Below are 14,232 nucleotides of genomic sequence, written 5' to 3'. Positions count from 1 at the left end.
TTCCCAGGCTCATGGCCAGCCACCTTTGTTATACAACCCAGAACAACTTGCCTAAGGATGGCACTGTCCACAATGGGCTAGGTGCTCCTACATCAGAAAATGCCCCACAGACATGCCCACAGGCCAATCCCATGGAAGCAATTCCTTAAATGAAATTCCCTCTCCTGAATGCGTCAAGCACATTTGTGAATACAAAGAAATACAAGACAAAAAGATTCCTTTTTGAAGAGGACCATACCCAGGCAGAAGAGAGGCAAACTGGAGCAATGAGTGAGAAAAAGGGTAACGTTTCTGGAACTGAAAGCGAATAAACGGCTCAGCAGAGGGCTTTGAAGGATGCAGAGATGCTCATGTAGCAAAGGTACGTATCAGTTCATTTCACTCTGAATTACTGTACAACAGTGATGTCATACATAGCAGGCAGCTTTATTCAGACTGGCTTCCCAATCCGTCTCAAGCATCAGAACAGGGAGTGAGCTATGATTAAGTACTGTACAGAAATCTAAGGATATTTTACACATTCAACTGGTTTTCTCCAATTCAAAAGATGATTGTGAAATGCATACAAAGAATATAAGTGATTCAAATATATCAAGCATCTTAATGAGGTTCTAAATTTTTCTTAAAATTAATTTATCTAAGGTCCACAGTTTCCATTAAAAAGGCTGTAACTCGACAGTACAGCATTACAGTTTATACTGCTAATAGCTGAGTGTTTCCAGTTGTAAATATGAAAGTTTCCCAACAACTCACCACTGCCTTGAATCCAAGTTCCTAAGTTCTCTAAGCAGCTTTTCATTTTTCTTCAGGAGATGGAAGCTCCTCCTAAATAGAGAGATTTATAAACATTTTATACCTTTGCAGGGAAGGACAAGACAGTCTGGAAATACTTCCCATTCTACTCATGCAACTTTTTACACTTTTCTTGCCTTTCCATACTTCTAACACAAAGGAGAACAGAACCTAAAAAAGATGTAAAGAATATATGTCATTATTCCTCCCAGGCTTTCATTCATTTGATGATGTACCGTTATCAAGGCCAGTTCAAACTCTCCTTGTAGATGTTGTGAGCATCCCAAACTTACATCCAGAGGAAATGATACAAGTACTTCTAAGAATTTGCTTTTCCCCCTTGTTTTATATTACAAGTATTAAAACATTTTTTTTTGCTGTGTGTGTGTGTGTGTGTGTGTGTGTGTATGTGTATAGTGTAGTGTATGTGGCTTACATGTACCAGGCAAGTATTATATCTATATCTATTTGTCTTTCTCTCTCTATGTATAGTATACACACACCCTGAGTCTTGTTATTACATATACATGTGTGTATGTGTATACACATATTTTATATACCCTTAGTCCTATTAGGTGTTCTTTTAAAATATGAACAAATATGCAGTTTTAATTTATGTGTACTAAATATGTAAATAAAATTAATACTTACTGTCATAAAATACAGCTTTCTATCTTTAACTTTCCTTAGGAGACAACATATAGAGTATTCCAAAACAAAAAACTACAATGTACTTCTATCATAACTAAAGGACAATTATCTGTAGTCAGCCAAACAAAAAGCAAACTGTGCTCTTTATATAAAATGGCTTAGGGGACGGTAAGGTGACTCAGCAGGTAATAGTGTCTGAATCTGAGTGTAACCCCTGAAACTCACATGGTAGAACAACAGAAATGACTCTTGCGAGTTGTTCTTTGACTTCCACACATTTGCCACTGCATGCATGTACCCTCATTCCTCAGAAACTGCAAGGATACTGTTTAACAAATGGAAGTTTTGTTTTTGTTTTTTGTTTTTTTTTTTTTTTTGGATTTTTCGAGACAGGGTTTCTCCGTAGCTTTTTTGGTTCCTGTCCTGGAACTAGCTCTTGTAGACCAGGCTGGCCTTGAACTCACAGAGATCTGCCTGCCTCTGCCTCCGGAGTGCTGGGATTAAAGGCGTGCGCTACCACCGCCTGGCCAAATGGAAGGTTTTAAACCAAGCAAAACATAAATACTAAGTAAAAGGGGAGAACAAGTCCATCTTAATACCTCACATGTACCTGAAGTATCAGATTTATTCTATTCTTCTGTCATTTCTAAGCTTCTCCCTCCTACTATAAGCTGATATACTTCTATTATTTAGAAATGATATATTTCTATTATTTAATGATAAAGTAAATAATATGTCACCTTCCACTCTCCTACAGCTTTTGACAGCACAAAAATTAAAAACAAAATATAGAGACTGTACACACCATGCCTAAAGTCTTGTGTTCAATTCCTAATAAAAACAACAACAAAATTGACAGGCAGCAGGCACATCGGCACACGCCCATGCTCTGAGCACTTGAAAGGTGGGGACAGAGGAACCAAGAGCTTAAGGTCACCCTCAGCTATGAAGCCAGATCAAAACTAGCCTGGATTACATGAGATCCTGTCTCAAGAAATCAGAACAAACAAAAGACTTAAATATTTATTAGCAATGCTTTACATAAAGTAATTCCTAAGTGTTTTTGTACATTATTTCTTTTTAGTATTGATGTAAAAATTATTCTCAATTTAGATACTCTAGGCCAAAGTTCAAAGACAAAGTATCTCTAACCTAGATTTGATTTAAGTCCAACATTCTTTTCATTTAACTCCTAACTTAATTATTGTAGATATTTGTTTTTGGTATCTTCCGTAGAGGAGGTTAAACACAAGGCCTTGCAATCACTGTACTACACTCCAACCCTATCCTATGGCTATTTTGTTTTGATTTTGGAGAGAGGGTTTCTTAAAAGCCCAGGCTGGCCTTGCTTATTCCTTCAGAATGCTGAAATTATAGGTGTGGACCAACATGCACTCTATTCAATTTTAAGTTTTTATTAAGATCTTTTAACATTTATAAGAAAACAAAATAGGAGAAAAAATATTCTTTTCTTGATATGTTACTGAATTTTGAAATACTTTCTTAATTCAAATCTGAAACAAAAACACTGACTGGTCTGAAAACTGATAAGCTATATAAAAGTTTATAAATTTGATTTTTTCAATTATATGAGTATAATTTCTAAGCTATATAGTTTTAGTAGTTACTATGAAAATGTTAAGAATGAATTGGATTAAATTATCTTTTTATTTCCCTGAATTTTAATATGAATCAACAGTTTAAAAACAAACAAACCCAAACAATTTGCCTATTGCCTAAAAAACTGATTGGTGGATAGAAAATATCAGTTTTGTTTTCTTTATAAAGAATTTTTTAAAAAGATTCATGCTATTTCATATGTGCGAGTGTTTTGCTTGTATGTATATACACATACCACACGCATGCCTGGTGCAGAGGTTAGAAGAGGATGCTGGATCCTCCAGAAATAAAGTTACAGACAATTGTTAGCCACTATGTGGGTGCCAGGCACAGAATGTGGAGTCTTTGCAAGAACAGTCCGAACCACTGAATCAACTCTTCAGCTCCCAGTGTTTTGAATTTTCTCAATTATGTGCATTGTGTATGCTTGTGTGTAGGTGAGCACAATGCCCAGCGAGGCCTGAACAGGGCACTGGACTCACTGGAGCGGAGTCCCGGCTATGGGGTGCCTACTGGGGTGTTGGGAACTGAATCTGGATCCTCTGAAAGAGCAGGATACATTCTTAGCCGTTGAGCCACCTCTCTAGCATGGGAGATAGGGTTTAATAAGAAAAAGAATACAGACAATTTTTTTCTCTTTTTGGTTTTTTTCAAGACACACTCTCACTATGTAGCTTTGGCCATCCTGAAATTTACTCTGTAGACCAAGCTGGCCTTGAACTCACAGACATCCACCTGCTTCTGCCTCCCAAGTGCTGGGATTAAAGGCGCGTGCCGCTATTGACTGAGACTAAAATTCTTGATGAGAAGAACTAATGTTTGGGGGGGGGGGAACTTCTCTTCTCCTTACCGTTTGTCCCAGGAATTCATTCCCAATATACTAAGAAGCAATCTGCAGTAATAGAATGCTGACTGAGGCTTCTGAGGTGTTGGCTCATCTTGTTCTGAGGCTTTCATGTTTAAATCATTAAAGTGCTTCTCCACAAACTCCTTTTCTTCCGTGTATTGCTTAAGGATAGCATTAATGACATCGTTCTCCTGTTTTTCAGAAATGCACACAGGTTGTGGAGCAGGAACATTGAGGGAGACCCCAGTTCTCTGCAAGCATTCAGGACTTGTAGTGCCTAAATACTGCAGGAGCTCGTCAAGAGCATCTTCCTCCTCCCTTATTGTAGACCAAGTTGGTACAGTTTCTCTAAATCTTCTAAGCTGGAGAGAAAGATCATCTTTTACTGTCATGTTTTCTAAGCATTCATTAGATGTAGGAGGCTCTTCTGGTTTCTCTTGGTGAGACATTGAAAGTATGAAAGATGTAGGTTCAGACAAACCACTCACAATGGGTGGCCCATACAGAATGGCAGAATCCCATGAGTACTTTCCAGAGAGGTCACGCACTATGATTCTAACGTTTGAGTTGGCTGACACAAGGCCAGCGGCTAGCCCTCCTCCAGGCATACTCTCTTCTGCTCTTATCTGGATACAAGACACCAAGGTTGTGTTATTCAGCACAAAGAACTGAATGTTCGGACTTTCAAACAGCTCAGGAGAGAGTTCAGTACTCTCACTGTGATGATTGTCATGGTTTTCACAGACCTGACTGGTCAGCATGGCAGGACCACCACTCATTGGGTAATGGCCCAAGTGATTCACCAGATGGGTAATAACAGTACGGGCTGCTATCGAGATCAATCCTTGTTGCATTTGAGTTTTCACTGAAAAAAAAAAGAAGGAAAAAAAAATCACAAATGAATAGAAATAATACTGCTTCCCAGGAATCATAAAACATATTAGAAAAGAAATGAGGACTTTAACACATTGCTAACATCACAACCAAATATCTGAATAAACATTAATGCATACCATCTAGCTTTCTTATTATAGGAATAATGGCAACGAGTAGAGGAAACTTTACTGATGAAGTAGTTTAATTTATTTTATAAGGAAGCCCTTTTGAAACTGTTGCTAATGGATGCACAATTTAAACAAAAGCTTTTAAATGTAGATCACCTTTGAAGATCAAAAGTATCAGAAATCAATTTCCTGAAATACACTAAGCATGCAAATTAAAAAGCCAATGAAATCTATCTAACTGATATGTTTATCTCATGAAGACATTCCAAATTTAGAGCCATAGTCTGCAGCATCTTTAAATGTCATTTCATTCTGGGTTTTACTGATGATAAAAAGTACGTCAGAGAAAAGTGGTATTAAAATAGGGAAACAGTAAATCCTTATATGATAAGGAAACTTTAAAGGCCAAACTCCAAATATAAGCTGTGGGGGCTGGAGGAATGAGCCATTGGTTAAGAGTACTTGCTGCTCTCTCATAGGACCCAGGTTTGGTTCCTAGCACCCAAATCAGGAGGCTCACAACTGCCTGAAAGTTTGGCCCAAAGTGACACAATCTGCCTCTTGCTTCCATGGGCACTGTACTTATGTGCATATATCCTATAAGAGACATTTATACACATAATTAAAAACTAAACCTAAAAAAATATGGGCAGAGGTATAGTTCAGTTGTAGAAAATTTGCCTAACAACAGCGAGACCTTAAGACTGATCTCCAGTGCTTTATAAAAAATATAAACAAATAAAAGCAAAATAAAAAATTCAAAGCTGATAATAGGTCTACTTGTTCAGATGTTACAGCATTTTAAGTAAGTTTTGTGGATTAATATGCTCTAGTCTAGAAGCATGTGAAAAGCATTTTTCCTTCCCTATTCACATTAGGAAACCAGCTGAGCATATTCATGAGTATGAATATGAAAGAGCAAGATAAGAAAAATAGACAACGCAGTAATTTTAGAGGCCTGGAAAAGCAAGATGTCTGACTTACATTAGGACCTGAAGGAGGACAGAGGACCTGGGGAGGGAGGGTGGTTTGAATGAGATGACCCCATAGATCTTGGGCATCTGCATACTTTGTCTATATCCAGTTGGAGGCTATTTGGAGGATTACGACTTGTGGCCTTGCTAGAGGAAATATGCTACTGTAGATGAGATTCCAAATGCCATTTCAAGTGAGCTCTCGGCTGCAGCTGCAGCACCCTGCCTGCCTGCCTCCATGTTCCCTGCCATAATTGTGATGGTCCCCAATCCTGAAATCAAAAGTTCAGATAACCCCCTTCCTTCTGGTCATGGCGTTTTATTACAGCAACAGAAACAGACCTAAGACAGAAGATGAAGACAAAAGCCACAGAAAGAGGTAGGGTACAAAGCCAACTACTAAAATGTTGGGCCATGATATATACAGACAAGTGCTTTGTCATTTTCCAGGGAAACATGGAGATGTACAAAACTAAGTAAATAAATTCCAAGATGTATATGGGTCTATGGCTAGGTGGAGTTCCCTAGAGGGTGGGCTGGGTAGGTAGCTCTTAGAAGGCAGACAGTCACCCAGCTGTGAGTGCCAATGGAGTAATAAACTTGATACTGAGGGACATGTCCCAAAACAAAGCTGCTGCTGCAGTTCTAAGGTGGGATGATGGAGAGGCTGGTATTGGAGTGGTGTTAGGAAGACTGGGAGGAGACTGTTGCTGGTAAGGATGCATTAGATTTCATGCCAGAAGAGGATGCTGTGTCATGAGGGGTGGGGAGGAGTTGGTGCTCTTGCCTCTACTAAGATTTAGACAGGAATCCCATTATCTTGTAAGAACAGCCCAGGCTTACATGTAAAGATGAATTAAAAACTCTTATGTACAAGGCTCAAAATAATAAATACAATATAAACTATACAATTTTGATAGCATTATAAGGGTACAACTTCTAAACATTTCTCTTTTGAACTTGCTTATAAATAAACCCCAAGAATGGTTCAGCTCATTCTGTAGAACATAAACCTCAAGCCTGGGCATTAGTCTCCCCTACACATCCTCTGCCCAAAGAAGGAGACAGAGAATTTAGTTGAAAAGAGCTTGTGGAACAGGACAAGGAGGTGCACGGATGTAATCTTGCACTTGGGCAGGCTGAGTAACAGGGGGAACTCAAGGCTGGCCTGAATACATAGTAAAACCCAGCTCAAAAATCACGAAAATTAAAAAAAAAAAGACTTATTCACTTAAATACTCATCAAATGCTTTAAGTAGAATACAAAACCAGCAAGCCATAAAACTGCTATAATCTACTATAATTATTAACACTGAAAATACTTAAAGGATAAATTTCAAATTTAAATATGAGCAAAATCATTTTTTCTCATAAGTTGCTTTGCTAAATTCAGGATATATGTATATATATGAAAAGGCCAAAATCTTTTAACTTGTTAATTGGGTATTAGATTTATTATTGTTTTTGAGCAATAAACTAAAGAAATATCTCTCTCATACTTACCTGCTAATATAGAAAGAAGACAAAAATTCTCTAATTTAAAAATTAAAATAAAAATTTAAAATAACCAGTCTGGTGAGAAAATGCAAAATGGAGATACCAATGCTTCTAAGGCACTGTAAAACCAGCATTCATTAAATAAACCCAGCTAGTCAGGGTTATCTGTTCAGATCGTCACATTAAACAAGCCCTACATCATTTGCGGCAAACCCATAATTACAGATTATTATAGCATACAAAAGCAGCAAGCCATAAAAAGCTGCTGCAATTCACTGTGCTGTAAAAGACATGCAGAGGAAGTTAATTTTGGCAAATGCTTTAAATATTAGCTTTGTATAATATGTATAGGTGAAACTATAATTAGGGAAGAATGGATCTTTGGAGCTTTCTTTCACTCTGGCCCTGCAAATGATGACTTTTTTTTTTTCTAATAAAATACTGCCGTTTGACAAAAAGCCAAATTCACTACCTTCCCTTGTTCTGTGGTAAATTTAATAATTATAACCACTCTTGCCAATAGTTTTCAAATCACTTTTCAATCCAATACTGAGCTGATTATGGGCACTCTATGTTTAGAATTCATTGCCCAAAAAAGTACTTGAAGACAATGTAGCATGTCTTAGACAAGGACACAATGATCAGTCAACTCTGCCTTTAAAAAAAGCCTCAAAAAAAAAATCCCTACAAAGCACCCCACCCCAAACCAAGCAAACCCGCTGCATGTAGTCCAGAGTCCAGAACTTGAGTAAAGCAGTATCACTTGTTGATACATCATGCAGGTCCTCGATTCTGAACTGACACATGACAGACAACAAAAGGGTGGAGTGTTTGCTATCTGCATTAAGCTCACCTTTAAATATCTTTTCCTCTACTTATTGTACTCTATAGTAAATTTTATATAAAATACATTAAAACTTTTTTGGGGGTGGAGTGAGATGGCTGAGCAGACAAAAACAATTGCTACCAGGCCTGATGACTTGAGTTCCATCCTGAGACCCCACACAAGAGAAAGCACAGAACTGACTCCAACAAGTTGTCCTCTGACGTCCAACACATGGGTGCATATGGACTCTACATATTTTTAAAAGTAATAAAAACCCTTTCTATAAGCAAATTTTGTTTATTATTGTCTAAAATATACTGTCTTAGAATGTTACCATTAAATATAAAGAACAATCATCTTTTTCTATAATATTGAGTAAAATAAACACTGTACTCTGTGATATCTAAAGAGAAAGATTTTCATTACTATCAATTATTGTCTAAGTTTTTTTGTCCTATTACACTACCCAGAATGTTTTTCAGAGCTAAGTAATAACAAATTTTTATGTTCCTATTATTTTATGTACTTGTGCTCTAGATAATTACTAGCAACTTATTCAATTAGGTTCAACTCAAAGCCGGTTTGATCAATTTCCTTGACTTTCCAAAAAAATGTTATTTATTAATTTAAAACCATTTTTTAAAAAATTTTACATACCAATTCCGGCTCCCCCACCTCCCCACCCCATCCCCCATCAAAGCATAAGGCCTCCCATGTCTGTCCACAACACTAGAGGCAGGACCAAGGCCCTCCCCGCTGTATCTAGGCTGAGCAAGGTATCCCTCCACAGGAAATGGGCTTCAAATAGCCAGTTCATACACTAGGGAATGTTATTTAATCTTGGCTTCTAAACTTCCAAAGAATCTGGTTAAGTTTCTACAGCTTGTATGATCGACTGCTATTTCAATGGGGTTTTGCTTGTTTGTTTGTTTTGTTTTCATTTAATTTTTATTTTATTCTAACAGAGGAGAAAACAAAACAAAACAAAAACCCAGAGTAGTTTCTTGACGTGAAGTACATGTAGGTAAGCATTAGTGGACTTCATGTATATGCACCAGACTAGAAGCAGTTGTTAAACAGACAATCTAGAAGAGGAAACAAGTACTTCACTATATCTTTTTCCCTGTTGTTCAGAGTCAAACCAGCTTTTAAAGCATTTGTTGCAGGAAATATAAAGCACTCTGCCAATAAGAAGACGTATTTGTTAGTGTACTAGAATACCTAGTGATGCAGCAAATTATCCTCTTCAGATACTTTTTAAATGTGGCAAAAACCCAACTTTAATATAGTAAGTGGAGTCCTGGAAGTTGAGACATAATTAAATAGATAAAAATGTTACTGCAGGGTTAGTGTAGAGATTACAATGATCTTGAAGGTTTTACTGCGTGATCTGAACTTACTCTGGTTCCAGCTATACCCTGATGCACCTCACTCAGCGGTTAGCCATTCCAGTTAACAATCATGGTAGTCGCTTATGATTCCAAGCACCATGATCTCTTTAAGAACAGAAATACTTCCCCATGCAGGCTTGATTCTAATTCTAGTTTATTTAAAACATTAGTAAAACTGCTGGGTTTTCAAAGGTTGTTACAATGTAAAAGAAAATGTCACCATACTTTTTTCTTATTTCTCTTTATTCATCAAAAATAAAGCTCCAAATTCCTTGACTTTTAATTTCATAACTTCAATTCTATGTATGTCATCAATCTATTATTAGGGTCAAGTCTTAACTCTTTTTAATCATTTGCAACTTTTTTTTTTCTTTTTATGTTGGAAAAACCAAACTCTTCCTTCATAGACTACTCTTTAACCATAATTCCTAGTCCAATTGTGTGATTTTTAAAGATTTATTTATTCATGTATTTTATGCATGAGTGCTCTGTCTTCATACACACCAGAAGAAAAAATATGATCCCATGACAGATGGTGTGAGCCATCATGTGACTGCTGGGAACTGAACTCAGGACTTCCGGAAGTGCATCCATCTAATTGTATTTGAGGTGCCCTTGAAAAAAGCCCTGGAAAGGTGACTGGCTAGATCTCTAGGCTCCACTCTAGTGAAGCTTTATTTTAAAAAGTTTTACAAATTGGGCTTCTTTATAAAACTTTCTTGAAGAAATTCTACTCCCTAAAACACCACTGTATGTGCCGCTGGCTTAGTAGACCAACTCTCAGTGACTTGCAACCATGGGTGCAGATGACTCACAGGTAATGATTGCTGCAGCCTTGGAAAGCCCAGCAATCTTAGAAGATAGACCATCAACATCTCTCGAGGGAATTGGAGTATCCATAGTCTAATGGGGGCTAAAATGAGAACCACTATTTTATTTTCTTATACCATCCACATCTACTTTCTCCCTAGCTGTTGGTTACTCCTGGAAGCAGTTCTTCACCAAACTTGGGTTCCAGATGTAAACAGCAAACCAATACTCTGATATTCATAGTTCCTTTGCCTGATTAGACTCACCTCACTAACTGATGACTAGTTCAACCAAAAGTTTTTGATAGTTTATTTTTCATTGGGTTCTTCATAACTCTTACCAATTCCTTTAATTCACTCTTGATGGAGGAAGGTCATTGGCTAATAAAGGAACTGCCTTGGCCCATTTTATTGGTTAGAGGATAGGTGGGAGGAGTAAACAGAACAGAACACTGGGAGGAAGAGGAAGTGAGCTCAGTCTCGACAGCTCTCCTCTCTGGAGCAGACGCCTGAGAGAGACACCATGCCCTGCTCCCGGGATGAAGCTCCGACCCAGGATGGACATAGGCTAGAATCTTCCTGGTAAGCGCACCTTGGGGTGCCATACACAGATGATTAGAAATGGGCTAAATTAATATGTGAGAATTAGCCTAGAAGAGAATGGGCCAAGCAGTGTTTAAATGAATACAGTTTGTGTGTTGTTATTTCGGGCATAAGCTAGCCGAGCAGGCGGCCGGGGTGCTGGGGACGCAGCCCCGCTGCCCCTATTACTACACACTCTCATTTTTCTTTCCTTTCTAGTATCAAATAAGGGCAAATCCTAGGACTAATGAGTCCCAGTATACTTGTTCATGGACTTTATTCTTTAAATAGTACTCTACTCACTTATTTTGAGTAAATTTAATTACTTCAATATCCCTCAGTATCAATGGACTCAATTCACCAATAAAAAGACACAGGCTAACAGAATAGATATGAAAACTGTATTAATCATTCTGCTATACACAAGAAACGCATCTCAACATCAAAGACAGACATTATCTCAGAGTAAAGGGTTGGTAAAGTATTTTCCAATCAAATGGACCTAAGAAGCAAGTTAGTGTAGCTGTCCTAATATCTAACAAAATAGATCTCAAGCCTAATTTAATCAAAAGAGATGGAAAAGGGCATTTTATACTCAAAGAAAATTCACCAAGCTGATGTCTCAATTCTGAACATTTATGCCCCAAATTTAAGGGCACCCACATTTGTAAAAGAAACATTACTAAAGCTTAAATCACATATAGAACCTCACACAGTAATAGTGGAGGATGTCAATACTTAACTCTCAGTAATGGACAGGTCATCTAGACAGAAACTAAACAGAGAAATAACAGAACTAATAGATATTATAACATAAAAGAATGTACTTTCTCAGCACCTCATGGAACCTTCTCCAAAATTAACCACATATGTGGCCACAAAGCAAGTCCCAAAATAGAGAAAACCATTGAAAAAATCCCCTGTACCTCATCGGACCATGACAGATTAAAGTTGGATTTCAACAGAAACAACAGGAAGCCTACAAACTCATGGTAACTGAACTCTCTACTTAGTTATCACTTATTTTAAGGAAATTCAACTCACTTCCTCCTTAAGAACCTCCTTCACATGATGGAAGGAGAGTTGACTCCCATAAGTTGTCCCCTGTGCTTATATATATATATATATATATACAAATCAAATATAAAAATTTTAACAATCTCTGAGTGCTGAACTCACTATATACTAAGGATTGTGCAAAGGATTTGCATATATAATCTCAATACTCAAAACAATTCATGCTGGAACTAATATTATTACCTGCATTTATAAATGAGGAACTAAAATGTCTCAGGGACTGAGAGTCACTACAAATCCTGTCAGACTTCAAAATTTTCTTATTCTTCAAAAATACTATGAAATCTACAATAAAATATTCCTTAGTGTAAGTCAGCCAGAATATAAAGGGAATATTATCATATGAAATATTAGTTAGTAATTGTACATATGAAGTTATTTCTTAAACTGAAAGCTATCTTATGATAGGTAACTACATGGTTAGGCAAACAGGTATAACCAGAAACCTATTAATGAAAATAGGCCTCAAAGCATATCTTGTCAGAACCCAAGCAAAAAACACTGTCTTGAGGAAAACTAACTCACAGTACCTTCTGTTACAGGTTGGAGTTTAGAAGACCGTTCTGAATCAGGAGAGTGTAGAGGTTCAGGCTCTTTTAGACTTTCCAAATGCATAAAAGGATCATAATCTACAGACGCCAAATCAGAAAGGCTTATTGGAAAATACTTTGGATTGCTAAAACATTGTGCTCCATATACACACCCATGTAATACCTAAGGGAAGAGAAAATATGAAAACAAAACAAAGTAACCAGCAACATAAAAGCTTGGCAAAAACTTGAATATTTTAAATCTTATCTCTTCAATGAAAATAATATTTAGCAACTCTTAAAAAGATGCATGAAACCCAATCAGTGATTCTCATATTCAACACAATCTAACCCCTCTCAAACTTCTGTGATGGAACAAGGCTGTCTTGTAAGAAGTACTCATAAATTACTTTAAGGTTCTATAAGCAAAGTCTATGTATTTTAGACAATATCTAGTTTTAAATAATAAAATGTTATAGTTAGAAATATTATTCAATACTGAATAGTGTTTCTGAAGTTTTAAAAACATTTGGTTATCAAAAATAATAAAGCAAGCAAAAATTTACCTTATAAATGCAGTTGAGGACAGATTTTTCTGTCTTATCATTTTCTGCTCCTGTAGCATGGAGTGGCTGGAGTAGTGTCTTTAAAGGCAAGGCCATGATCCAGTCCAGAAGGCAAAGAAGTAATGACACAACCAACTGTACCAACAATAAAACGAATATCAATGTAAACTTGTTAGAGAAGGGTTTCTCCATCACCACCCCCGCCCTGTGAGAAAGGATCTCATGTAGCTAAAGATATAGGAGATGATGGTTTAATATTGATAATCAACTCGACAGGATCTAGAATCACCTAGGAGACAAACTGTTATATGTCTATGAGTTTCTAAAGTGAATTGAGAGAGTCTGTCTCAAAATAATAATAAGGTGGAGAACAATTAAGGGAAGACACCAAACATCGACCTCTGGCTTCAATATACATATGCACACATGTGTGCACAAGCATACACATACATACACACATACACACAGGAAAGTTGGGGAGATAAGAAGGATGGGTACAACCTTAAATGTGGGTAGCACTTTGATATGCACCATGGTGCAAGACAGAATAAAAAAAATGAAAGAAAGCAGGGTGTTAGTATTCTCCGCTTTCTGCTCCCTGACTACACACAGTCTAACTAGTTGTCTCACAGTCTTTCTTTAAGTTTGATTTGTCAAGTATTTTATTGAGGACAGAAGAAAAACACCTGACACATTAGCCATGGATGACCCTGAACTCCTATCTTCCTGTTTTCACTTCCCAAGTGCTGAGACTACAAACCTGTGCCAACATACCAGGTTTGTGCAGTGCTGGGGATTGAAGTCAGGGCTTTGTCAATGCTAAGCAAGCATGTTACCAAGTGAGCCTTATCTCTAGATTGCCAATAAGACATTATTAGTAAGCAATAAATCACTTTACTTTTCTTGGGTTTCTAGAATTTATTACGGGAACCATAATTCATCCTAAATTCAACTATGAACACTGATACTGATAAACAATTAGTTAATTTTAACAGTAATATACATTGAGGCTGAGAGTACAGCCAGGGGACAGAATATCCTGAGCTTGACAAAAAAAGAATAAGGA

The 14,232-nt window shown here is 37.1% G+C and overlaps 1 protein-coding gene across 8 annotated transcripts in view; it reads right to left on the bottom strand.

Annotated features, from left to right (window-relative positions):
* The window catches only part of Ralgapa1 (Ral GTPase activating protein catalytic subunit alpha 1), a 237,244-nt gene that overhangs the window by 63,422 nt on the left and 159,590 nt on the right, over nt 1–14,232 (bottom strand). For all 8 annotated transcript variants that reach the window (XM_041658516.1, XM_041658517.1, XM_041658518.1 and 5 more), the window contains 4 exons: nt 13,167–13,301; nt 12,601–12,784; nt 3,914–4,775; nt 754–825 (listed from right to left, as the gene is read on the bottom strand). In XM_041658516.1, coding sequence (XP_041514450.1) covers nt 754–825; nt 3,914–4,775; nt 12,601–12,784; nt 13,167–13,301 — 1,253 coding nt within the window. The remainder of the gene's footprint in view (nt 1–753; nt 826–3,913; nt 4,776–12,600; nt 12,785–13,166; nt 13,302–14,232) is intronic.

The sequence above is a fragment of the Microtus oregoni genome, unplaced genomic scaffold, assembly GCF_018167655.1.
Source record: "Microtus oregoni isolate MIOR12 unplaced genomic scaffold, Mior012 000009F_ref0000495, whole genome shotgun sequence".
Lineage (NCBI taxonomy): Eukaryota > Metazoa > Chordata > Mammalia > Rodentia > Cricetidae > Microtus > Microtus oregoni.
Note: the sequence above shows the minus strand (reverse complement) of the source record. Positions and strands in the feature narration are given on the sequence as shown.